Source organism: Corvus cornix, chromosome 12 (genome assembly GCF_000738735.6).
Source record: "Corvus cornix cornix isolate S_Up_H32 chromosome 12, ASM73873v5, whole genome shotgun sequence".
NCBI lineage: Eukaryota > Metazoa > Chordata > Aves > Passeriformes > Corvidae > Corvus > Corvus cornix.
In genome coordinates this window covers 5,488,036-5,513,046 of record NC_046342.1, presented here as the reverse complement: position 1 = coordinate 5,513,046, position 25,011 = coordinate 5,488,036, and the positions used below count along the sequence as shown (strand labels likewise).

General features: G+C 54.1%; 2 protein-coding genes across 7 annotated transcripts in view; one reads left to right on the top strand and one right to left on the bottom strand.

The window, feature by feature from the left end:
• Positions 1 to 23,957, top strand: part of STAB1 (stabilin 1) — a 65,352-nt gene extending 41,395 nt beyond the window's left edge. For 4 of the 6 annotated variants that reach the window (XM_039558972.1, XM_039558971.1, XM_039558973.1 and 1 more), the window contains 32 exons: positions 180 to 375; positions 844 to 939; positions 1,916 to 1,961; positions 2,585 to 2,664; positions 3,436 to 3,561; positions 4,041 to 4,114; positions 4,452 to 4,526; positions 5,106 to 5,225; positions 6,199 to 6,246; positions 6,369 to 6,452; positions 7,068 to 7,214; positions 7,366 to 7,503; positions 8,141 to 8,200; positions 8,302 to 8,478; positions 8,957 to 9,043; positions 9,476 to 9,622; positions 9,794 to 9,859; positions 10,383 to 10,608; positions 11,227 to 11,376; positions 11,953 to 12,057; positions 12,519 to 12,626; positions 12,811 to 13,004; positions 13,595 to 13,739; positions 14,164 to 14,297; positions 14,611 to 14,776; positions 14,987 to 15,093; positions 15,308 to 15,427; positions 15,800 to 15,952; positions 16,074 to 16,193; positions 16,402 to 16,545; positions 16,744 to 16,908; positions 16,988 to 23,957. In XM_039558972.1, coding sequence (XP_039414906.1) covers positions 180 to 375; positions 844 to 939; positions 1,916 to 1,961; positions 2,585 to 2,664; positions 3,436 to 3,561; positions 4,041 to 4,114; positions 4,452 to 4,526; positions 5,106 to 5,225; positions 6,199 to 6,246; positions 6,369 to 6,452; positions 7,068 to 7,214; positions 7,366 to 7,503; positions 8,141 to 8,200; positions 8,302 to 8,478; positions 8,957 to 9,043; positions 9,476 to 9,622; positions 9,794 to 9,859; positions 10,383 to 10,608; positions 11,227 to 11,376; positions 11,953 to 12,057; positions 12,519 to 12,626; positions 12,811 to 13,004; positions 13,595 to 13,739; positions 14,164 to 14,297; positions 14,611 to 14,776; positions 14,987 to 15,093; positions 15,308 to 15,427; positions 15,800 to 15,952; positions 16,074 to 16,193; positions 16,402 to 16,545; positions 16,744 to 16,908; positions 16,988 to 17,038 — 3,855 coding nt within the window. In that variant the 3' untranslated portion in view covers positions 17,039 to 23,957. Of the gene's footprint in view, positions 1 to 179; positions 376 to 843; positions 940 to 1,915; positions 1,962 to 2,584; positions 2,665 to 3,435; positions 3,562 to 4,040; positions 4,115 to 4,451; positions 4,527 to 5,105; positions 5,226 to 6,198; positions 6,247 to 6,368; positions 6,453 to 7,067; positions 7,215 to 7,365; positions 7,504 to 8,140; positions 8,201 to 8,301; positions 8,479 to 8,956; positions 9,044 to 9,475; positions 9,623 to 9,793; positions 9,860 to 10,382; positions 10,609 to 11,226; positions 11,377 to 11,952; positions 12,058 to 12,518; positions 12,627 to 12,810; positions 13,005 to 13,594; positions 13,740 to 14,163; positions 14,298 to 14,610; positions 14,777 to 14,986; positions 15,094 to 15,307; positions 15,428 to 15,799; positions 15,975 to 16,018; positions 16,194 to 16,401; positions 16,546 to 16,743; positions 16,909 to 16,987 lie in introns of those variants that run through there. The other 2 variants (XM_039558975.1, XM_039558976.1) reach the window with 2 other exon arrangements.
• Positions 19,321 to 25,011, bottom strand: part of NT5DC2 (5'-nucleotidase domain containing 2) — a 26,189-nt gene continuing 20,498 nt past the window's right edge. The window contains exons 10-14 of the mRNA XM_020583734.2: positions 23,738 to 23,819; positions 20,992 to 21,078; positions 20,415 to 20,555; positions 20,121 to 20,185; positions 19,321 to 19,687 (exon numbers count right to left, since the gene is read on the bottom strand). Coding sequence (XP_020439323.2) covers positions 19,426 to 19,687; positions 20,121 to 20,185; positions 20,415 to 20,555; positions 20,992 to 21,078; positions 23,738 to 23,819 — 637 coding nt within the window. The 3' untranslated portion in view covers positions 19,321 to 19,425. The remainder of the gene's footprint in view (positions 19,688 to 20,120; positions 20,186 to 20,414; positions 20,556 to 20,991; positions 21,079 to 23,737; positions 23,820 to 25,011) is intronic.

The window sequence follows — 25,011 nt, the reverse complement described above, 5'->3', positions numbered from 1 at the left end:
TGGGCAACAGAGCACCCCATTTCAGGGTGTTCACGCCATCCTGCCTGTTCCTTCCACGTGTTGTCAGAAATTATGGCTATCACATAGAGAGAGGTATCGAGCAGCTCCCACAACAAAGCTGTACCTTGTCTGTGCTGCACAGGATGGCTCACCCCAGCTTGTTCTTGTTGGTTTTCCAGAGGTCCGTCTGCTGCCCCGGCTACTACGGCCACATGTGCGAGATGTGCCCCGGGAAGCCAGGCCAGTGGTGCTCCGGGAACGGGGAATGCCAGGATGGCATCCAGGGCAGTGGGGAGTGCCGATGCCTGGAGGGTTTCCATGGCACTGCCTGTGAGATGTGTGAAGTGGGACGATATGGAGCCGACTGCAAATCAGGTGACACTGATGGCTATGGCAGCTTGGCTCTACCAAACTGCGTGCAAGGGCAGAAAAGTGGCCACATCTCAGCTCTCAGGAGGAGTGGTGGGAGGGCAGAAATGTCCCAAGACTCTGGGACAGGCAAATGGCTCCCAGATCTCTGAGAGAGAGACAGCAGGAGTGAGCACTTGTGGGCAGCCAGAGGAGTGGCCCCATTTTGCATCCTCAAACCAAGCATATGCTGCCCATCCTGCTGCCACCCAAACTACAGCAAGTAGAGGCAGGTGGTCTGTTCCTGGGCCTTCTGGCCTGGCAGTGAGGGATCAAGACCTGATACTCCTGTGACATTTTCTTTTGATACTCTTGTGACATTTTCTTGATGACAGTTTGATGTGTTGGATTAGGAAAAGAGCAGCCAGTGAAATGGCAGCAAGACTCTGCTGAGACCTGGCTGGTTTGGCAGTGGTGTCTGTATCTCCCCTGCAGAATGTGCCTGTGACAACGGCATTTGTAACGATGGACTGCGAGGGGACGGGAGCTGCGAGTGCTTCCCGGGCTGGACGGGCCCTACCTGCCAAGAAAGTACGTGAGTGTGAAGGGGCCTCTGGTGTAATCTGAGTGATCCTCTTGAGCTGCCAGAGAGCTCTGTCTGCTCTGACCACAGGGTCACATGTACTCTGCATTCCCCCAAAACCTTTTCAGGCTTTGCTCACTCATTCCTGCACATAAGCTGCATTTGCTGGGACTTCCCCAACAGCACGAGCCCTCAAGTAATTTTGGTAAATCAGGAAAAGCCTATCACTGCTTCTACCTCTGCTGAGATTAGAGGCACCTCAAAAACAGCCCCTTGCTCTGTGAGAGAGATGGGAGCTTCCAGCCACATTGGGTTGACCATGACTCCTGTTGCTTGCCTAAGAATGTGGCAGGGCTTGATTTGAATTTTCAAAAGGCCCCAGTGTGTTTGCTGAGCTGCTTTTTCTGCTCACAGATCCATTCACTCAGGTGAGCTCAGGCTGTGGTCTGCAGTGTTCAATACATCTGTCATTGTGTGTCAAAGTAACACATTGAAGATGGATTTGGGATTTTGATTAGCATTTGGGTGAGGAGAAACCTGAGCTTCTAAATACCTTGGGGTTTTAAAGGTTTGCACACAAGATTGATTTTATTGTGAATTTAGAAATAGAAATCAAGCAGAGCTGTCCTTTCTAGTGTAAATGTCAAGCATGAAAGCAGTTCATCTTTTGCTTCTAAAGGGCCAAAGCCAAATGGCTCTGTATGTCTGGATTAACAAGTCATTAACAGTCTTTGTTTCATTCCTACCAGTGCGGAGATAAAATCACAGATAAAATCAAATTGAACCATTACTCAGACAGAGAACATCAAATTCACTCCAATTCACTTTTGGCAAAGTGCCAAAACATAAATCCCATGAGATTTTCCTGCTGCCACATAGGACAAGAGTGTTAGCATCACTCCTGGTTTGCAGACTCCTTTTCTCTAGATGGCAGAAATGGCCCCAGTTGAAAATTCCAGGTTATATTTGTGTTTTCTCTTGCAGGAATCAAGATTGACTTATGCAATAACACTTGCCATCAAATGGCCAAGTAAGTGCAGAGTCATCCATGTGTGTTTGTGTGTGTTTCACACAGAGGTGATTCTGGCTTAGGGCTTGGCAGAGGGCTGGGAGAAGGTGCCTACTCATTAAAGATACATAATTGTCAGTTCCTTTCTGGGAACTCTCTTTGGAGCTGTGCCATGTGTAGTCTCCCCAAGGATTTTGTCTGTCCGAGCATAAATCCATTCCGAGTTTCTTCAGCATGTGTGGATGGAGAAAGCAGAGATTCCAAGGTAGTCCAAACCTGGCCTTATTCATGTAACAAATCAACCAGCCATTTACAAGCCCTTTCTGCCCCTGCCAAGGAATGAAACAGGGCTGGAATGACTCCCTTGTGCTCCCTTCTCCATCCATTATCCGGTCTCCTGTTTTAGGAACCAGGACCCTGCCATCCCCCTTGTACCTTGCAGAAGCTCGTGGGTGTGGTGAGGGTGCACTGTGGGAGGCCTGGGCTGGACACCAGGAGTGTTTGGAGCTGTGAAGGAATACCTGGAATGTGCCTCCTGTGGTCATTGTGGTCTCTTGCATACGCCAGATTTGTACAGTGCTTCCCACCAGCCAAGCAAATCAGGAGATGTTGTTCAGTGATTGTTTATGCCTGTCTTGTTTCAGCTGCCTCAACAGTTCCACAGATTCCCTCCCTACCTGCTTCTGCTCTGCTGGATACACAGGGAATGGGACCCATTGCACAGGTATGTCCAGCAAAGACAAGGAGAAATAAATGGCAGGAAGTTGCCAAAGCAAAGATCACTCAAATCCTTTTGCTCTCAGACATCCACCGTGAACTCTGCCATGCCTTAGTAGAGATGTTTTCCAGTCCAGAACTTCACACAGGATGCTCTTGGTGTTGCTAAAGCCTGCAAGAGAGGGATAAAAAGGCAGGCAAGTGTAGGAGGGCAGTTCTTATTGCCTGATGCACATGAATGGGTTGTACTCATTCTAATATCACAGTATTGGTGGCAAAGTTGTTACAGTTTTGGCCATGAATCCTTGGAATATGAGAATTTCAATTCCCTAGAACTTTGTGATTCTTCTATTTGCTGGCCATGCCAAAGCCAGGTAATAGTGCAGCAGTAGAGCCAAAATGAGGTGGGATTTCAGGATACTGCACCAGAGCTACATTACAAGCCTTGTCTATGTCAAAAGCAAACAGACGAGGGAAAAACAAGCAATAAAATTGTAACAGTCAAAACACTGGTAGACATTCCAATTTATTTTCAGTATTGCCCTTCTTGGAAGGTGAATACGGAGGAAAAAAAGCAGCTTAGCAGCTTATTTACTTGAACTGGCCTCTCTCAGGTCTGGATGAGGCCCCAAGCCCTTAAAGAACCAAAAGTTTCATCGGGAAACAAAGGGATTTTAACAAGATGTTGTGATTTTTTTAAGATAGATGATCATTCTGGCACAGTTGATCATTCCTAGGTGCTCTGAGCTGATTCTGCTCTTCTTGTTTGTGGTCACAGAAATAGATCCCTGCACTATTGACCACGGTGGCTGCTCCGTGCACGCTGTGTGCACCAAAGTGTCCCCAGGAGAGAGAACCTGTGTTTGCAAGGAAGGCTACGCTGGTGATGGGACACTCTGCATGGGTGAGTGCTCAGGATGTGTTTTGGGGGTGACAGAGAGGCAGCATCAATACTAAGGGGAGTTTCAGACTAAAACACCAGTGTTTTGGTCTCAAACCAAAAGATCCCTGCAAGGTTTCTTGCTCTGATGCATGTCATGGAGAGGCCCAGAGACAGAGGGTGAGGGCAGTCTCCCACAGTGGTGCTCTGAGGTGAAGATGGAGCTAGGGAGAATCCAGTCCTCTCATATTCTTTAAAGCACACCCAGACAGGCTTGGAATTTTCTGTGGGCAGATTTATCACAGCTCAGAGACCCACATGTGTCAGGAGTAAATTTGCAGTTGCACATTATTCCTTTGCTATCAAAAGACAATTTCCCAGGAAAATGTTCCCCAAGCTGGAAAAATTCTCCCCGTTGCTTTCCCAATACCTCTTTGGATCACCAGTTCCCAGCTGCCTTGAGCAGTCCTCAGCAATAACTTGGCCTTATTGTTTTGCTGCAGAAATTGATCTCTGTCTCGAAAGCAATGGGGGCTGCCACACCAATGCAGAGTGCATCAAAACAGGCCCAAAGAAGGTAAGTGTGTAGGGTGGCCATCAGGACAACATTATTCTGGAAGTTGTCACAGCTGTGTAATCCTCTTAGAGACAGTCCTGTTCATTGCAGAGCCCTGCTTTGTGCTTACTCCCTTCCATGTAGAGAAGTTGCCTGGCAAGAGCATGAAAACATTGCCGTTTCCATGAGAGCAGATGGCTTTGCTGGCCAGAGGCTGAAGGCAATCTCGGGTTATATTTGTTGTGGACACAAGCTTGGTTATTCATGGAGGCAGCAATGGGTGCTACACCACATGCCTTCGGTCCAGGGCAGCCCTTGTGGGTCCAAGTTTGAGCCCAAGGGTCTGTTCTCTCTCCAGGTTGCCTGCAACTGCCTGCCTGGTTACAGTGGGGATGGTGTGAGCCAGTGCAACCCCATCAACTTGTGTGAACAGGTATGTCTGCATTTTGCTGCTTCCAGAGGTGAAGACCACAGCCTGGAAGTGTTCCTTTCTCCCAGGAGTTAACAGCAAGAACAGCACTAACCTGGTTGGTTGCAGCTGAGGTCTTGCCTTTCCACACACTGAAGGATTTCCTTGTGTGTTTGGTTTCCATTGCCTCCTGCAGTCACCTGCAATTATGTCAGTCACCCAGCATTCCCTCAGGGTGGAAAGAGGGACATAGGGTTGGAGGCACGTGGGCTTTTTCCTTTGTGTCCGTTTCATGCGGGATGTGCGCAAAAGCTTCAAAGGGTTCTGTGCTCACGGCATCGCTGCCATGTCAAACTGTCCCTCTGAATCATGGGCTTTGTCATCACTGTGTTCCAAAGTGAGGTGGGAAAGTCTTATTTCATGGGAGGATTTGGTGCTGGGAAGCCCTTGAGAATTTGGGTGAGGTTTATTGTAAGGCACTAAACAGTGGGGAGGGATGGTTTCCTTTCACTGGGCTGGATGTAGTTTGCAGCTCCCACATGCAAGCAGCAGTTCAGGTGGTTGGAGAAGCCCCTCCAAGAAGCCTTTTGCTTTCTCTGCCAGAACAATGGAGGCTGCAGTCCCTTTGGGTTCTGCAAGTACACGGGCCCTGGCACTCGCAACTGCTCCTGCTCCTGGCACAGTGTTGGAGATGGCTTCACCTGCCGTGGCAAAGTGCATCAGGTGAGAGGCATGTGCTGCGCCTTCTGTGTTCATGTCCCCTGTCCTGCAGCAAACCACTCCCCCCTCTCCAGAGGGTGAGCAGATCTTGGTGTCACATCGATATATGTGTGGTATAGGAGAGGAGACAGGTGCTTTGAGCAAACTCTCTGTAAATCATAGGTGTATTTGGTGTGCCAGCTGTGGGAGAGAATCATGGCAAAGTCACTTTGCTCCAAAGGGAGCCATGCTGGGAACTCTACTCCTGTCAGCAATGTTGGCCATACCTCCAGGGGACTGCTTGCTTCATGTCATAAACAAATAGCAGTGATCTTGTTTTTTCCCAAGGCAACTCACTTCTGCCCGGTGGGATGAGGGCAGGTGTCTCCTGTGGCCATGCCAGGACTTGGGACCCAAGGGCAGCAGTCTGTGTCCCGTTCTCTTGCCCATACAATGGCTGTCCTTGGGCAAGCTGGTGACCTCTTCAGGCAGTGGCAAAGAAAAGCTCGTGCCCACAGCAGAGTCACAAGAAAAGAGATGGACTGCCTGTGGCTCTGCTCTTGCAGAAAGTCAAGGTGGTGAGGAGAGGGTGTTTGCCTTGCCAGGGTATGTCTGCCCTTTGGGCAGCATCCCACAACTGGCAGTGGCAGCAGTGAGGTTAAAGCAGAGATTTTGTGAAGCACTCGAGATGTCCCATGAGCACAGGGGCAGTTACCTATGAGACAGGTGCTGCAGGATCAGCCAGCTTCCATCTTCTGTCCACTCCATCCTGCAGCACTTGTGAATGGTGCAGGCAGAGCTCACTGCAACATCCCTGTCATCTGTGCTTGCAGAGCTGGTGAGGGAGGGAGGGAAGATTACTGTGGTATGTCAGGAGAACTGGTGTCTCTTTGGGGTGGGAGACTGACCTGGAGTGGAAGGAGCCAGTCACTGTGCTGATTGGTGAGGAGCAAGTGGAAAGGACCCTGCTAACACCAGCTGATTCCCTTTGTTTAAGGAGCTCGGAAGGATTCCAGATGCATCCATGTTCTTTAGGATGATACAGGTTGGTGACAGCTTTGTCCTTGTGTCTGGGTAGTAAATCACACCTAGGGCTTTCTGCAAAGAGTCTTGCTAACTGGAACAATGTTTTCTGCTTCCCTTCCCACAAATGCTCTTCTAACACAGGCAGAAAGCATCAAAGAACTCAGTGGGGCAGGGCCTTTCACTGTCTTCGTCCCACAGACAGATTTCATAGGAAACACCACAGTGGTAAGTGCCCTCCCATCCCAAGCTCTGTCAGGTGTTTGACAGCTGCAGTCAGGGCAGTGTCACCTCTGGGACTGTTCTGCCCAGTGAATCAAAGCGAAGGGGCTGCACCATGGAGAGTTAAAGGCATCCCCTGTTCTCCATCAGTGTAAAAGCAGAAGTTTGGAGGCATCTCACTGAGGAGACAACCTGGACAGGGGTGGACATGGCTCCTCTTGTAAGGAGACCCTTGTTGGAGATGATGTCTTGTGGGCCTCAGATGCACCATGCCATATCAGTGATGTGTAGAGGCTTTGGTGCCTGTGGGGCTGGTAACAGCAAGGCTTCCATGCATCTGTGACAGACCTCTTCCTCCTCATCAGGAATAAGAGAATGGCAGCTTTTTGGTGTCAATGTAATGGAATATCCTAACCCCATCACTGACTAGTCAAGCTGGTTGAAATTTCCCAAAGCTCTCAAATGGTTTTGTGCTTTCAGTGTGTTTTGGGAGGACTTGCTTCCCTGCAGGGATGAGTCAGAGGGAACTCAGGCAATCCAGGTCTTCCTCATTGGGGCTGGGGGCCCTGTGTGCAAGGCAAAGTGTCCTAGTGTGACCTCCCTCCTGTTTTCTGTCTGTAGTTTCAGGAGTGGAAGAGCAGAGGTCTCCTCCGGGACCTGCTTCGCTACCACATGGTGGGCTGCCAGAAATTGCTCTCCAGTGACCTGGAAGGCCAGGAGTCCCTTACATCTTTATCTGGCCACAAAATAAAGATCACAGTGAATGAGGTAATTCCCTTTGCCGTCCCACTTGTCAGGATGTCACTTTTTCTGTCATTTGAAGGCACTGTGGTTGTGGCAAGTGACTTGCCTGGGCCCACAGACACTCCCGGGGCAGTGCTGCGGCTGTGCAGGCCTCAGCAGGTCCCCTCTCTCGCAGAATAGCATCACTCTCAACGAGGAAGCCAAAGTGGTCACGAGTGACATTGTGGGTGTGAATGGGGTCATTCACTTCATCAGCAAGATCCTCATCCCCAGTGACCTGGTGGGCCATAACATCTCCTCAAAGCTCTCACGGGTAAGGCTGGAGCTGTGCCCTGGCGTCAGGGCTGTGCTGAGCTCAGGGACAGGATCTCTCTCCCAGCAGTGCTGCCTCAGCCCAAGGCTGCCTGAGCTGCTCTTCCTCCCTGTTCCTGACTGCTTAGGGGTTGTCTGAGGCCACAGATTTGGCTTGTGAAGGTGACAGCATTTGTGGCATAGCCATATTTGGAACACAAGGAGCCTTATCCATCACTAGGGAACAACAGTTCTGGATGTAGGCAGGAGGATCATGTCCCATGCCAACCATCAGACTCCTTTTCCAGCACAGAGCAGGTTGCAGCATGAGTTTGCCAATGCCTCTCTGTGACTACTTAAGCAAGCAACAGGGGCTTGTACATCCTGCATTTTACAGAATATAACACATTTTCTGTGCAGCACAACGGAGTGCTGGAATTCATCCCAGCTCCTGCCATAGCAGTATCTATCCAGGATGAATCAGAAAAGTAGTGGCTACTGAATGCCAGCCCTTTCCAGGCCAAATCAACAGCATGATGGTGACAGAGATAAACTTACGTTTAGCTACTGCAGTTGTTGCCTGTCTGGTTTCTCCCGTGCATTGCTGGTCCTGGATGGGGAACCCTTGGTGTCAGTTGTTTGCTTTCCTCCCTCTGCAGCAGAACATCACGGACGTGGCCGAGGCCTTTGGCTACACCATCTACAGCAGGCTGCTGCAGGTGAGCCCCTGCCCCTGCTGTTCTGGGGGAGGTGCTGTGTGCCTGTGCACGGTCAGTGTGGGCTCGGGGCTTTCCCTTTGTGTCCCTGTGCTCCCGGGCAGGATGCGGAGCTGCTGCCGCTGCTCGGTGACCCTGTGCACAGACCCTTCACGCTGTTCTGGCCCACGGACGCCGCGTTCAGCGCCCTCCCGGAGAGCCGGCAGAAGTTTCTGTACCGCAGAGAGCACCGGGACGTGCTGGCCTCCTTCCTCAAGGCACACATGATCAGGGACACAAAGGTACATGTGATGGCACACAGGCATGTAGCTTCCAAAGCCTGCTATGACTGTGTCAGAGTGACCTTGCCAAATACTTTGCTGCCATGGAACACACAGCATGTCAGCTGTCTTGAGAAGACACAAAGATGTTTGAGCATTTGAGGCAACTACAGCATCACTCCGGTGGCTGAGCTGAAACCTTCTGTCAGTAGCTTCTGGGGAGCTGCGAGGCTCACAAACAGGCCCTTATGTACAGGGGTATGAACAAGGGGAGAGTCCAGCTGAGCAGAGCCAGGGCCTGTGTTTTCACACTGGCCTCCCACTGTGCAGGAATCTAGGACTAACCCAGCACAGCTCTGCTGTGCCACCCACATCAGCTTCAGGGACTGCCACATCACACCCCTCTGAAGCTGGCCACTGACCCCTGTCCTCACCATCTGTTAACATGAACTGCCAGTTTTGCCAGTCTCTCCTTCTCATTCTTCTTTTTCCCTCTTAGATTGTTGCTGGTAATGTGCCCCAAGTCAAAACCATACGGACCATGCACGGCTCCACCATCTCATTCAGCTGCAGCAAAGCCCACGTGGTGAGTGTTGGTGATTCCAGGCTTGGCTTCCCATGGAGCAAGTGTTCCTGGGCATGGCCACGGGGCGACTGGTGCTTCTGGCAGGGAGTGAACACAGAGTTGGGCTGATTGCAGGCTGGGACACCCCATTCTCCTGGCTACAAGGTGTGGCCAGCTGGCAGGGAAGTGCAGAGGTGTGTGGTACCTGCACATGCACAACCTCGTGGTGCCACAATCTTTACAGAGCACATGCTGCATGGACAGAGGCTATCCTTAGGAGAGGTGGCTGTGAAAAGTGTTAAGTGGAAAGGGTGGTCAAGGATGTGTGCACAGAGATTTTGGAGTTCTTGGGCTGATTAAGAAGCCATGGCAGCCAAAACTGGGCAACTTTTGAGTGGTACAGCCTGGATGTAGGATGTACCAGAATCACAAGTTCCTTTCTTCCTCTGTTAGGGGGAGATTGTGGTGGGGAACGGCGATGCCACCATCACCCAGAGGCACATAGAGTTCAATGGGGGCATTGCTCATGGCATTGATAGACTGTTGGAGCCACCTGATCTGGGATCTCGGTGTGATGAGTTCACCTTTGTTGAGCTGCAGGTAAGCACTTGTGATGAGGTGAATGAGGATCTTGGGCCACCCATGCAGCCCCGTGCCTAGGAAGAGGGATGTTGGGAGGGCTTGCTGCTCTTCCTTGGCAAAGCTCTGAGCAGCCAAGAGAGGCAGCAGCACATATTGAGTTGTTGTGAGGTTTCTTTCTCCCCTCCACAGGCATCTACAGAGAACTGCGGACTCTGTGGCTTCGAGCCACCCTGCCCTGCTGGCTCTGTTCAACGGGTAAATCTCACAGCTTTGTCACCAGGGGGGCCTGTTAGGGGACTGATGACAACACCCACGTGCCCCTCATGTTTTAATAGAAAAATGAAGGCCCACCTGCATGTGGCAAGCCCTCAGCTCAGTCACACTGTCCATGCCTTGCCCCAAGTCATGCAGGAGCTGGGTTGAAAAATATGGGGTCCAGTGGTCTTTGCTTGGTCAGCCCTATGTGGGTGACAGTGGCACAGGGGTCCCTCCAGGAGCAGTGGGGGTGGCTTTGGGTGCTTTACTGCCAAAGAGCTCAGTTTGGGAGTGGATCAGTGATCCCATGGTGAGCAGCCTTGGGAGGCAGTGGCTGTACCTCTCACTGCAGGCTTCTGGCGTGACCCTGAGGTTCCTCTGGGGCTTCTTTGTCACCAGCCCCAGCACATGTTAGGAAGCCTCTGTTACTTGTCATAAAACTGAATAAGTGGCACAGGAAACATCCAGGTGAGTTGTCAGTGACCAGTGTGGCGAACTCTGTGTTTTGCCTGTTTGCTCACAGGGGGAAACCAGGCGCTGCTACTATTATGGAAACCACCTGCTGAGGAACACGTTCCTGTTCCACCGCAACTCCATGCTGCGGCCAGTGTGGCCACAGTCCCCGTGGGACCCCTTCAGGAGACACTTCTCTTCCAGGGGGCCTCTGAGACGAGGCTGCAGGAGGAGCTGCGTTTCCAGCCAGTGGATCCCACAGTGCTGTGCCAACCACTATGGCCGGGAGTGTCGGGGTAAGAGCCACGCCACCGTGTCCCCTGCGGGAAGGTGGCATTACTGCTTCAGCACATCCACATCCATCAATGTGCTTCCCTGGACAAGGACGGGCAAAACCCCAGACAGGGAGCCCCAGCCTGTAGAAGGTGCAGAGAGCAATATCCTGGGATTATAACAGGGAGTTCCCTTTCCTTGGAGAATACCTTGTCTCCGTGAAGAGCCCTGGGCACAGGGCTGCTGGGGGTGGCTGTTAGACATGTCACTCACCCCCAGATGTTGCCAGTCCTCAACCATTCCCTGGCATCTGCCCTCTGTGCCATGGCAGCTTTCACGTCCTTGGGTGAGTCTGCTGTTAGTGTGGGGTCAGTGCAGATGCAGCACATCACAGCAGGGCTTCTTCCCAGGCTGGAAGCTGTGACAAATTTGTCCCTCTTGCCCCCATTCCTAAGTTTTCCTGTCATAGGATGTCCCCAGCACTCACTGCCTTGACTGCTGAGCTGTCTGTGGTCCGAGCACCCCGTGAGCAGCAGCTCAGGGGCACCTGGTGTGCGGGGTCTGTGGGGGGCACCGGGTGGCTCCCCTCCAGCACAGGGTCCCTTTGTCACCACAGCCTCACTAAGGTGACCCATTTGCAGCATGCCCAGGAGGGCTGGAGGCGCCGTGCAACAACCGTGGGACATGTGACGACAAAATCAGCGGCTCAGGGATCTGCAACTGCAGCCAGGAGTTCATCGGGACGGGCTGCGAGCTGTGTGCGCCCGGCAGATACGGCCCGGAGTGCCGAGGTACCGGCTGGGCGTGGCAGCAGCACAGAGGGGCTGTGGCACAGGGGCTGCTTGGAGAGCTGCTGGCCTGACCCCCTTGCAGCCCATGGCTGATAAGGCCACAAGTCATTTGTCAAGCAGAGCTGAGAGCCCAGTTTGGGAGAAAGTATTCCACTGTACTGTGAGCTGGGGGACACAGAAGTTGTGATGAACCCTGTACAGAGAAAGCATCTCCTGGGACATGTTCAGCAGGGACTTGTGCCCGCGTGAGACAAAAAAAAAGGGAAGGAAAAGAGAGTCCTCCATCCTCCCATCCCAAACTGGGCATCACAGGGTCTCAAGGAATGTTTCAGAGTGAGAAACACATTCCAAAAATTCCCAGGGGAGAGGAGTGATGGGGTTTTGTGGGTGCGGAGGCTTCTCTTCCTCTGTGAAGGGCGTGTGTGGCAGGGGGCTAGGGCTGGCGGTGGCAGGAAGGGATGTGTCAGGCTGCTGTGCCCACCTTCACACCTGCCCACAATGCCACACCTCTGTCATGTGGCTGTCCCAGGGCCTTTCCACCAAGGCATAAATGGTGTGTTTGTCCATTCCTCACAGAGTGCAACTGCACTGAGAACGGTGTGTGCAATGGAGGCCTGCACGGTGACGGCTTCTGCTTCTGTGCCGAGGGCTGGACTGGGGACCGCTGTGAAACCAGACTGGGTGAGGGGATGCTCAGTTATTCCCTGGAACCCACCTGCTCTTCCCTGGGACCCGATGCCATGTGGCTGCTTTCCCAGGAGCTGGCTAGTTCAAGCAGCTGTTCAGAAGTATCTCCAAAAAGGAGCTCTCAGTTGTGAGGCTCATCCTGAGATCTGGCCCATGCTGTTGAATTTCACAGGGGTTGGGGTGGTGAGGAGGGGGCAGAGGAGGAAAGTTCTACTGAATCATTAACAAGTCCCTGAGCTCAGAGGTGCTCAAAGAAGAGCTTGAGGCTGAGGTGAAGGTCTGAGGTGTATTTGATGGAGTAACAAACCTCTGGGCAAGGCACCTGCAGAAGAGAACAGGGCGAGGGAGAGAGGTGGGAGTGTGGGGCAGGGGGCCTGGGGCAGAGGCTGGTGGTGGCAGTGGTGCCCGTGCCACAGTGCTGCGGTCACTGTGAGCCGCCTGTGTTCTGGTTTCAGTGGTGACACCCACCTGCTCCCCCCCGTGCCACGCTCAGGCCGTCTGCCGCGCCGGCAACCTCTGCGAGTGCGACCTGCACTACGAAGGGGACGGGAGAACATGCTCAGGTACGGGGTAGCCACGGGGGCTGGGCTGGAGGGGTGGCAAGCGGGGGGGAAGCGGACAACAGGGCAGGACAGCAGGTGACCATCTACTGCTGGCCACGTTGGGGTGACGACTGGCAGGAGAACCAGGCTGACCCCCAGGACACCTCATGGGGTGCTCTAGTTTACCCAGGACTTTCCCCCACAGTGATCGACATGTGCAGCCAGGACAATGGGGGCTGTGCCAGGCACGCACAGTGCTCACAGACAGGCGTGAACGTGTCCTGCACCTGCGGCCCCGGCTACAGAGGTGACGGCTACATCTGCGAGCCCATCGACCGCTGTGCCGACGGCAGGAACGGGGACTGCAGCCAGCACGCCCACTGCATCAGCACCGGCCCGGTGAGCGCGGCCCCTGGGGCCGGGACATCCTCGTGCCTGGGAGAACAGCCCAGCTGGCTGCCCTGGGACAGCCATGTGGCAGCGTCCCCCCCTGCTGCTCTCATCCTGCAGGTCCTTACCACCAGGCAGGGGCTGTGCTGCTGTGATGGTTCTGGGGATGTTATGCTGAGGCCATTTTTCCCTGCTGCTCTGTCTAAGGAGCAAAAGCTGTGTCAGTTGTGTCATTCCTGGGCTGTTTTGGGGGCTCCTGGATGGTCCATCAAGGACAATGCTGGTCATTTTTGCAGAGGAACCAAAGTTGATCACCACAGGCCAGAAGATGGGACTGGGAGCATGGTGTAGCACAAGAGTCACGAGCCACGTACCTCAAAGCTCGGCTCAAACAAACAGCACATGCCAGGGACTCAATGTGACATTGCCTGGGTGTGAGGGCAGGACAGGCCCATGTGGCCTTTCACAGCTCTGTCACAGTTCTAGCAGGCTGTAGAGGCATTCTGAAGGCTCATCCCCATCTTCACAGGGATCCAAGGATCCCCAGCTGGCATCTGCATTTGCACTCACACAATTGCCACCCTTCCCTTGTGCTGCAGAACGAGCGGCGCTGCGAGTGCAAGCGGGGCTACGTTGGTGATGGGATCCAGTGCCTGGAGGAGGTCGTGCCCCCTACGGACCGGTGCCTGGAAAACAACGGGCAGTGCCATCGGGAGGCCATCTGCACTGACCTGCACTTCCATGGTGAGGGTGCTCAGCACTGCAGGGCCAGGGATGATGTTCCATGGAGAGGCCACATTCCCTCATTCTTCACCTTTGGCCTGGTCCCATCCAAGGCCTTCAGGAGAGCTGGAGGGTGGGATGGCCAAGGGGACAGGGACTGATCTCTGTGGCCTGGCATGGTTTTCACATTTCCCTTTTCCCTACATGTCATATGGGGAGGACGAGCCATCATCTGCTCCCATGTGATGTGAGATGGCCTCTGGTGGCACCAGCTCCCTTGTGGAAGGCAAGGGGCTCAGAGGAAGCCTCTCCCTCACTTGTGCCTTGTCCACATCCCACCGTCCTTGGCAGTGCTGCCCACGGTCACACAGGGACCCACGTGACTGCCCAGGGAGGTGGCTCAGTGTGCCCTGTACTAATGCTCCTGGGCTTTGGTATTTTGCAGATAAGACCATGGGTGTGTTTCACCTGCAGTCACCCCGAAAAAAGTACGACTTCACTTACGAGCAGGCTCAGGCAGCCTGTGCTGCAGAAGGTGCTTCCCTGGCCACATTCCAGCAGCTGGCAGCAGCACAGCAGGTTAGGGCAGGGGTGGCTCTGTCTCCTTGTGGGGCTGGGACAGGCCCTGCGTCTCCTGGGGCCTGGGCCAGCCCAGGGGATGATGTGTGGGTGGGTGACCTCTCATCCCTTTGGCCAGGCCCTGTTTGCTCCATCCACATCCATGAAACAGGACTGTTGGGTCTTGCCAGTCACACTGGGATGGGACTTGTGACTGTGCCCAACACTTTAGGTGTTGGGCAGATGTTGGATGAGGCACAATGGGAATGTTCATTGGGGCAGAAAAGCCAGGACAGAGCTGTTTTTAATCTAATCATTGATTTTCCTCTTCTAGATGGGATTCCATCTGTGCTTGGTGGGTTGGCTGGACAATGGCACAGCTGGATACCCCACAGCCTACCCCAACCCCAGCTGTGGGTCCAGCCATGTGGGCATTGTGGACTATGGCTCCCGAAGCAACCTGAGTGAGACCTGGGATGCGTTCTGCTACCGGGAGAAGGGTGAGTAGTGCCTGCACTTTTCCTGGGGACAGTCCTGTTGGGCACAAGTGCTGGGTCAGGGCAGCAGGCAGGGAACTGCCCTGGAGCATGAGGGCAGCCAGGCACACCCCCTCTCCCCATGCCCATGTCCATGAGGGTATCCAGAAATCAAAAGGTGGTTGGGGCAGGTGGCTCTGGTGAGGCCAATCACACCCTGGTGTTCCTTTGCAGATGTGACCTGCAGCTGCCGTGATGGGTTTGTGGGAGATGGGTACTGGTGCAGCGGGAAACTCCCCGATGTGCTCGCAGACCAGGACCGCTTCTCTACCTTCTATTCCGTAAGCAGTGCTCTCCTGGGTCTGCAGGAGCAGCAAGGCAGAGGGAGGGATCAGCTGGAACAGGGAGGAGCTGGGGTTTGGTCTGTGTGCAAGATAGAGATTACAAACACAGAAGGGATTTCTTTCCAGGGCTGGGGGGTTCCTGGGCAGGGGAAGGTGACAGCATTGTGCTGCCAGCACTGTGTTGATGGGGAAGATCTCCCATCTCTTCCAGATGTTGCTCAATTTTGCCAATGACACAGAAGAAGGACTGGATTTTTTCATGTATTTGTCTGATGCCTCTGCTCCCAAAACTCTCTTTGTCCCTCTGAATTCTGGCTTTGCAGATAATGAGGTAAGCAAGCAGAGATGAACTATCAGAGCCCCAGAGGAGAGCAGGTGTCATCAAAGCTGGCATGAAAGAGTCTGGGGAAGGAGGAGGAATGTGGGTCAGAGGGGGCCAGTGGATTGGAGGTCTCCAGTCCAACCGTTTCCTCAGAAGAGATATTTAGGTCAGGATGCTCAGAGCCTTCTCCAGCTGAGCTTTGGCAATCCTAAGGGTGGCAAATCCCCTCTGCTCTGTGCAGTCATTCTGTGCTGTGTTATCCATGAATGGGGCTGTCTGTGGCCATGGAGAGTCTGGGCTTGGCTGGGGAGCTGCACAGCAGCAGGGAAGGGGAGAGACCAACTCATCCATTTCTCATCCTGTGCCCTGGTGCTCATTCAGACACTGACAGGAGAAGAACTGAAGCTCCACGTGTCATCCAGCAATGTTGTCCTCTTCAGTTTCAACCTCACGACGGGCACCATCATCCCATCCCAGTCAGGATATGACCTCCATGTCTCAGACCTCCCAGCCAGCAACAGTACAGAGCATGCAGTAGGTTTAGCTGTGGCAGAGGGTAAAAAAAGCCCACAAGTTTTCACCACATCTCTTTTGAAACAGGGAATGATGGGGAGCCTTTCTGGGCGGGTGACATCATCTGTGTCCTGTGCTGTAGGACGCCAAGGGGATCAATGACACGATGATTGTGGAGTGGGACATCATAGCTTTCAATGGCATCATTCATGTGATTGCACAGCCACTGAGGATCCCACCGCCCGTCGTTCACCTTGGCCAGGTGAGTCTGGGGCATGAAGAGGGCTGGCATTAGGCCTGGGAATGGGGATGATGTGACAGAGTCATCCCAAGAACTGGCCTCGTCCTCTGCTCTCTGGCGTGGCTCATTTTGGGAGGGCTGCCTACGGTCCCCCTGGGGAGCAGCAGCAGGGGCGGTGCCATCGCTGTGCCGGGGCAGCGCCGTGACGGGGCCTCTGTTTTCGGCACAGGTGAACGGTGCGCAGGGGTCGGGCTCCGTGGCCACGGGGACGTTGTCAGCGCTGTGCTTCGCGCTGGCGCTGGCTGCGGTTGCCGGCGTCGCCTACTACTGCGTGAGGAGGCGGCGGCAGCAGGGGCAGTTCGGGTACTACCAGGTACGGGCGAGCCAGGGAGCGGGACGGGGGCGAGGGCGGTGGATGGAGCCGGGGGGCGCGGCCGGGGTCCGGGTGGGTGCGCGGAGGCGCCGGCGCGCCAGAGGGCGCCCGCGGGCGACAACGGGCCGGGGGTGGGCGGGGCGCGCCGCCGGGAGAGGCCCCGCCCCCGGTGCCGCAGCCCCGCCGCTCCCGGTGCAGGCCGATCTCCGCGCGGACGAGGAGCAGGAGGACGAGGAGGACGAGGCGGGGCCCCGGCCGGAGCGCGCGGGCCCGCGAGCCGCCAGGCCCCGCCCGCAGCGACCGCTCGTGGCCATCCCCAACCCGTTGTACGGCGGCCACGCCCCCGACTACGAACCGCTGCACGTGAGCCACGCCCCGCCCCGCCCTCGCCCCGCCTCGCCCCGCCCTCGCCCCGCGCTCACGCCGCTCTCGCTCCCCGCAGGACCCGCCCCTGGCGGACGCCGGCACCGACCCCCGCGGGTTCCTGCAGTGACCCCGCGCGGCCCCGACCGCGCCGCGGGGAAATAAACAGCTCAGCGCCACCGGCTGTGCCCGCGCCTGCCTCGCCGCCGCAGCCCCGGCCTCCCACCGCCCGCCCCGCCGGTACCGGCCGCCCCCTGCAGGTGGGAGCTCCAGCCCCTTCTCGCCCCCGCCCAGCGCTTGTCATGGCCCCGTAGGAGGTGATGCCTGCCCAAGCCTCCAGCACCCAGGGCCCAGTTCAGCTGCTCCTAGGGACGTACGGCGCTCAGTCTTTGCGTGCAACATCCCCCGGGGCCCGCCGGACCTCGCTCCTGTGCTCTTACACTGCCCCATGGTCAGGTACGACTCACATCAGTCACCACCCCAAGCACCCCTTCTGGCCCCCCCGGGTGGCCCCTGCCTGCAGTGCCGCTGTAAGGGCACCGACTGCTCCGTGCTGACCGCCTCAGCCTCGGGCTGTCCGATGCCCACCCCGGCTTCAGCCCAAGCTGCCGTTGGTCGTGCCCCCAGGGCAGGCAGAGGAGCCCCACCGAGCACAAGGAGCGGGTTAGTCCATTAGTTACACATGCTGCAGACATTTATTGAGCTACACACTACACACAGCACAAAGACAAGTGGCACATGCACCTACTACAGCTGTTTGATTAGAACAGCCACATTAACAGATTGTCCAAGCCACTGAGTTGAGCAAAAGGCATCTTGAAAGTCTGCGACAGGCTGGCACATGGCACAAAGACAAGGCAGTGACACACAAGTGACAGACTGACAGGCCAGCCTGGCATGCTACTGGGGAGTAACATGCAGGAGAAGATTTTTTGTGTGTGTGTGTGTCTCACTGAGGGTTGCTGACACACGCAGCGCCTTTCTCTGAGTCACGGGTTCTGGCACAGGGGCCTCCACACCGCCCTGGTTTCTCTCCCTCAGCTGCCCCCACACTGACAGCCCCAGCCCCTACAGCACTTACCACTGCCCAGTGCTCACAAACCCCTGGTGCTCACTGCCAGACCCCCCTTTCTCTGTTCCCTCTCTCCTCCCTCTGACCTCAACACCAACTGCCCCTGAACAACTCCTGTTGCCATCTACAAATGTGCAGCAGTGAGAGGAGGAGGAGCACGGCAATCAATGTCTACCCCTTCATCCACTTGCCATCATTTCCCACACACCAACCAGCTTTCTGAGGGCATGATCTCCTGTTTCTCAGGGCCAACCTGTATCGGAGTGGCACAAACTCTCAACACCCCCTCTGCACCTCACCTGCCCTCTACCCCTCCCCACCACCCTGCATGGCCCTGGGGCAGTCTGAAGCCTGGACAGGACCAGCAAGGTCCTGGGCCTGGTGCAGAGCCCACTTTCTGCACCTCACATCCTAAAGCAGCTTTCACTTTCCTGGGCCTCCTTTCACCCTTGTCCCATCCTATAGATTCTGGCATCATTATTAGCATCTTTCTGCTCTTCTTCCTGCTGAGGTGGCATCCCAGGGCTTTACCTGGCCACCTTCCACAGCAGCACTGCACACACACCCCCTCCCCAACCATCCTCACCTGCCTCTCCAGCCACCTTAGGCCACATCTCAGCAAATCCAGGTGGAAGGCCACTACCGCTGTTGCAACCTCTGCACCTTCCCTGGAGGGCTGAACACATCCCTCTGCAACTCACAACAGACCACACCACAGCAGTTGCCAAAATACTGATATCATACGGCACTAAACCCAAAAATACCAACAATGCACAGCCTTAAGCTCACTCAAAAGCCATCCATGTCCCCAAACAGTAACTTTGAGACTCTGTGACCTACTCCCACACCCAAGGCCTGCACATCCTGCCCAGTTACCTACCAGAGTCCCCAGCTGGACAGACCAGTCTGGTGGGGAGCGGGATGGGGGCTAAAGGCTGCTGGACAGGTAATGCTGGTGATGTTTTGTCATGTGATGCACTCACTGATGGGCTTGATTGGTTGCCCAGCTGGCAGCCCTGACCCTCCCTGTCCAGCTGCAGCCACTCATGCTGCAGTCCCAGGCTATGGGGGCAGCTATAGACCTGACACACCTTGTCACACCTCCCACGGGTTGTTCTCACCAAGCACTGGAGACATGGAGCTCCATGCCTGAGCCACTTGTGTGGGCACAGAGCAGGGAGGGGCAGTGTCCCACCACCAGCATTGGCCCTTCCATCTCACCTACTCCTAGAGAGGACTCCCTGCACAAGCACCCATCCTCTGTCCAGCCTGCAGTGCACTTCAGGGAAAGGGATGGAGCCAGTGAAGGGAGAAAATAAACACACCATCTACACACATACTCAAGTGTCAAACGCCCTTTAGTGGTAGACAGAGGTGCTGCTGGCCGAGTGGCCCGGCCCCACTCCAGCCCCGGCTGTGCTGCTGCCGCCTGCAGTACCTGCCCTTCACCGGATGTGCACCATCTCCTCCAAGAAGGGGGTTTTCATGCAGCCCGTGCAGAGCTGATCCATCCAGAGCGGAGCCTCGTGCTGCAGAGGGGTGCGCCGGGGGTAGAAGGTGAAATTCACGTCGTAATTGAGCAGGCAGCTGATGGAAGCCATGTAGATGTCAGAGAAACGCACCAGCCGGCGGGAGAAGTACGTGGGGTTGTGGAAGGTGCGGAAGATGCTGCCAAACTGGGGGTTGAACAGGTTCTTCGTCAGAGACCTGAGAAAGAGATGGTACTCTGTAGATAAAACTGTGGTCACAGATTCTTCCCATTCCCTTAGCCCTGGGCCACCCCACTCCCTGAGCATTAGGGGATGACCCCAAGTACCCAGGCCCCAAGCTGTGATGCAGACCAGTCCCTGTGCAGTGAGATGCATGAATATTCAGTGCACTCCTACTCTGTTATGGGCAGTGGCAGGAGCTGCCAACTCCTCCAACACTCCCCTTTCCCACCCTGCCTTCAAACCAGTCCAACCTCCCAGGCTGCAGGACTGCACTGCTGCATGCCCCCCACCCAGAGGCAGGTGACACCAGGCAGGACTAGAGTCCAACAGCTGCAGTACCATTGTCCCCAAAGCAGGTTACAAAATGGACTCAATGCAGGCCTGGGAGCCCCTAAGACATCTCACGTGTGAGGGGGGAAAATGCTCACCTGATCTCCTGCCGTTCCTTCATCCACTCCAGCAATACTTGCTTTGACTCTGCATCCTGATACATCTGCAAAGGCAGCAGCAGAAAGCACGACATCCATCAGTCCTGCAGGCCACACCTCAGCTCCCTGCAATTTCTACTGTAACTCACAAACCCAGAGCCCACTGCACCAGGAAGATGAGATATTTCTGAGAACCAGGCAAGATGGTACATCCCCTCATCCCTGTGGCTAAACCCAAAATTCAGACTCAGAAGGCAGCATAGAACCTGTCCTGCTCAGGCAGGAGCTGTTTACCTGCATTCTCTCCAGCAGCCCTGTCAGAGCCTGCTGCCAGGTCAGGGAGTGCATGTACTGCTCCGTGTTTATGATCCGGATCTCCGTCTCCAGTTCAGGAACGATGGCTCCAGTCCTCCAGCCATGACGCAGCATGAGGTCCTGGAGGTCAGGGTGAAAAAACAACCAAGAATTCAACATAAAGACTGAAAGCCAAACACAACCCCAGTTCCTAGAAGAGTGGGTTTGTTCCCATTTTGGATTCTCAGGGGACAGCCATCCATGGCCCATGCCAGTAACAACCAGCTCCTGGTCACCAGGATCAGTTGCATGAAGCACCTAGAAAGGTGGGATCAATACCAACTGCTATCAAATGCACAGACTTTACCCACAGGAAGTACTTCAGGAACCCTTTCTCCAGTGCTTGCCTCTGTCTGACAGCAGTGGGGAAGCCTGTGTGTCCTGTGGGGGGGGCAGCCAGCACAGCACAGCCCTGAGCTCTCAGAGCAGGCCCTGCCTTATCTCCAGCCCAGCTTCAGCCACAGCAGCCATGGGGGATTGCTCCCACCTCGCTGGAGAGCAGAGACATTCCACTCACCGCAAGGTCACTGTACAGATGGTCACCAAAGTAGAGCACCTTGGATCCACGCCAGCCCGTCAGCCTCAGGAAATCAAAGAGGTTGCCCTGCAAGTGACAAGAGCACAGAGTGAAACGTGGGTAGAGGCCACCTCACCACATGCAGGTCTGAGCAGTCTCATGGCATGTCAACCTGCTCTCTGCCCCACCATCTACACCCAGAGTTTCTGTCCTTCGCCACCTCACTTCACTTTCTTCCCATGTGACAATCCCCTGTACATTCCTCAGCTTTTTTAATGCTAGAGGAAACGACAAAAACTCTTCCAAAGAGTTTTTGCAAACAGGGAATTCAGGGGAAATTCTGTGGTCTAGGGCACAGCAAATCAAGAAGACAACATGGTCTAAAAAGGCAATAAAAGGAGGCAGTTTAGAGGCCAAGAGACACCTAAATTAGAAAAGCCGGAGGATGGGCAAAGAGAACCCAAGGTGTTCTGGGTTTAGAAGTTGTTAGTGTCAGGTGATAATGATTTCACCTCACAGTGTGCACTGAGCACTGCCAAGCAAGGCTTTTGGAGGCAGGAGCTGTTCTACATCCCTGAGGACCATCCCCACCCCAAAGTTTAACAACACCCACATGTCCACAGGAATTGTTTAATCAAGCCAAAGAACCAGGCAGCCTGCACAGATTCACTGCTGAGTAAAACAAACCAAACCCCAATGCACCAGCTAAAGCACAGCACCAAGCAGCTTTCAAGACTTTCCAAACATCCATACGTGCACAGAAGGCACTTCAGGGCCTACCCTTCCATCTCCACACAAGTTTTCCACATGAGTCATGAAAACAAAACCCACTAGGGAAGGAAAAGGCCTCATCAATGCCAGCACAAGCAGTCAGTGCAAACCCACGAGCCACTCAGCAGCAACCCCTCCAGCCAGACTCCAGTGGCAGGACAGAGCCAGCACCCCCAAGCACCAGCCTGGCCAGAAAGCCCCCAAACACAAGGCAGCCCCCACAGCAGCCACTGGCAGCTGGCTCTATGCACAGCTAAGGCTGCCCAGAACCAGGGTGCTGGGTCTTCCGTTCCTGCAGCATCCCTGGAGCTGAGTAGACCTCCCTTAACAGCACAGAAACACAGGACCAGGCAGCCTCTGCACTTCCTGGACACACGGGAAGCCAGGAAGAGCAAGGAAATGGAGCACAGCCTTAGAAGGAGGACAGTCCTCTGCTGTGCTCCAGTCACCTCAAACAGCAGTGGACCTGACAGCCAGGAAACTTGTGCTTGGAGCTCCACAGAGCCACAGACCTGTTCTGAGACCTCCAGGTCCTGCCCTCCTTTCCCCCAAGATCACAGACCAGGAGAGGGGCAGGAGCACAGATTTGGCACATACAGAAAATACCACGTCTGTTGGAACAGAGGGACTAGAGGTCATTGTACTTCAGCTTCCCACTCCCTAGGGCAAAACACCAATCCCTGAGGTCCCATTCATGGGACACCCACAGCAAAAAAACTGCCATCCAGCCCTGCTTCAGGGCACAGAACAGCTCAGAAGCCTCTGGCAACACCACCAGCACACTAACGTGTGGTCCATGGCCACTAACACTTGCCAGAAAGAAGCATATTGTGGCACTTCAAGAAACCAAAAATCCTGGAGACAGGGTGGGCTACAACCAGGATACACACTCTGTCACATCCTAAGAACCACAGTTAGGCAACAACGTTAATGCAGTCAGATAAACATCATGGTGGGGAAGAACTGGAGAGGAGCCCAAAATCCTACTCAGCCCACTTTCTTACCTCATCTTTTCCCTTCCTCAGTGCACCATTCACTTGGGTGAGCAACCTGTGGCCACAAGATGTTGCTGGGTCAGGAGCAGGATTTAATTCAGCAATAAACTCCATGGGTGAGGCGTGCCTTTTCTCATGAGGGAGCTGCCACTGGGAATGAGCTTTACTTGCATGTTCCCAGCTCCTAGCTCTTGGCAGAGTGCGGGACACTAGCCCAGCACTTTGGCAAACCCACCAGACAAGAGGCTTCCCAATAGCACTACTCGAGGACATGACCTACTTTGCTCCCACAGGTCAGGTCCCAGCTACTTGACCACAATCTCACTAACAGTTTCTTCCCATGGGATTGGACAGCTCAAATAACCAAGAACAAACTGTCCTAAAGCCAGAGGCAACTTGTCCCAGCGGACAGACCAGCTGCAAGGACAACACCCAGGGCAGCAAGTTCACCAGAGCTGCAGCTCATCCTTCAGACATGCTGCTCCTTCCAGGAGGGGAGAGTTGGACCCAGGCTTTGTATCCTCTTTCATGCTTTGTACCCTATTTGATCACCCTTGTTTCTTTATTCCCTTCTACACAAGTCCACCTTTTCCAACCTTATGGAGAACAATTTGGAGTGAGGTGTGGAAGATCTTTGCACGCACAACAGGTTTCAGAGAGCTGTGCCTTCTTAGCCTCAACTACCACACTCTTGGGAGCCCAACCAGGACAGGAGTTTCAGGACCAGGACATCAGAAGAGCTGAGGGAAAGGTTCACAATTGGCCATGCTGGACAATGTCAGAGCAGAGCTCCCAAGGTGAAGGTTTCATTCTACATGGGGGCAGGGGACATTCACTGGCCCCTCCCACAGATGCAGAGGATGTTTCCCTACCACCCCATCTCACACTTTTTCCAGTGATTTCCAAAACTGAAGGCATGTTTTAAGTCCCCACCATTTCAGACTCCTGCTTCACACCCTTTATGTACCCATTCACTTTACCTCTTTGTAGATCTTTCCCTTCTCCAGCTGGTTTATTTTGTCCCACTGCAGTGAGCCTTTATCATCCAGTTTTCGAAAAGGTCTGGGGAAAAAAAAGGGGGAGATGTCAACTTCTTTTGATTTTTGATGATTGTTACCCAGCAACCAGAACATTTGAATCACAAAACTTGTTTACCTATGTAACAACTTGAAATAAAAGCTCTACATGAGTTCTAAGTGACCTTCTGGGCTTTCTGCACTATTTTCTCAGGGGAAGAGAAAGTGTGAAAAGGAAATATCTTTTCAAAATGCTTCCATTGACTGTAACCATTTCATGCCAAAATTCCTAACAATTCTTCTTGCTTTCACATACAGAGAGGAGGAAAATAACCATAATGACTCCCTCTGAAATGCCAAGGCCAAGAAGGCTTTGACATGAAATGCTTTGTGTGCTGTTCCATCCTAGCTATGCCCCAGCCCAACAGAGACCACAGAATTTCCTAATAGGATAGAGCAAGTCTGCAGAGAGAATGGAAAGCAGTCCCCATGCTGAGTTCAACAGGTGAACCAAGCTGTCTCCTGTTTTTCCTGAGGGCTTGCCATGACATCCTCCACTCCATGAGTGGATCTTAGGCACCAGGCAGCCATAGGTTTTATTTCCAAGAGGGCCAGATCATCATAGCTCCAGGCTGTGCTTGTAAAGCACTTCACCTGCAGCCCACAAAAAATCCTGTACCAGGCCAGCACAGCTTATAAAGCCACCCCATAGGTTTACTCCAGCATATGCCAATGGCCTGGGAAATGGGGGAGGAAAATACATACAAAGGAAAGGATAGACCAATCCCCCAACAAGTTCCCAAAGCAAAGAATCCAAAAAGCAACGTAAGGACAGCAGTCTGTCTATCAACTAGCCCTTTGGCATCTCCTAGCTGACCACAAAACCCAGCTGCCACGTACAAAGGCTTCCAGAGCTGCCAGTTTCCAAACAGCATGCATCCAGTAACTAAACAAGACCCCAAAAAACCTCAAAAAAAACCCCACAGATACTTGCTGTGGGGAAGAAAAGGAAAGATTTTGTCACACTCTCGAGACAAGAAATGGCCAGCTCTCATGCCAATTTCAGAAACACATTTTCTGCTTGGCTCTACACATTCTATCCATTTATTCCCAGACTGGTCACTTCTTGCTTCCTCAGAGAGTATCTGAGAGGACAGTGGAAGGCTGAATACTTCCTGGAGCTAAACTATGCTTAGCAAACCACTGCTTTCTGGCAGGCCAAAGTAGCAGCTCCCTGC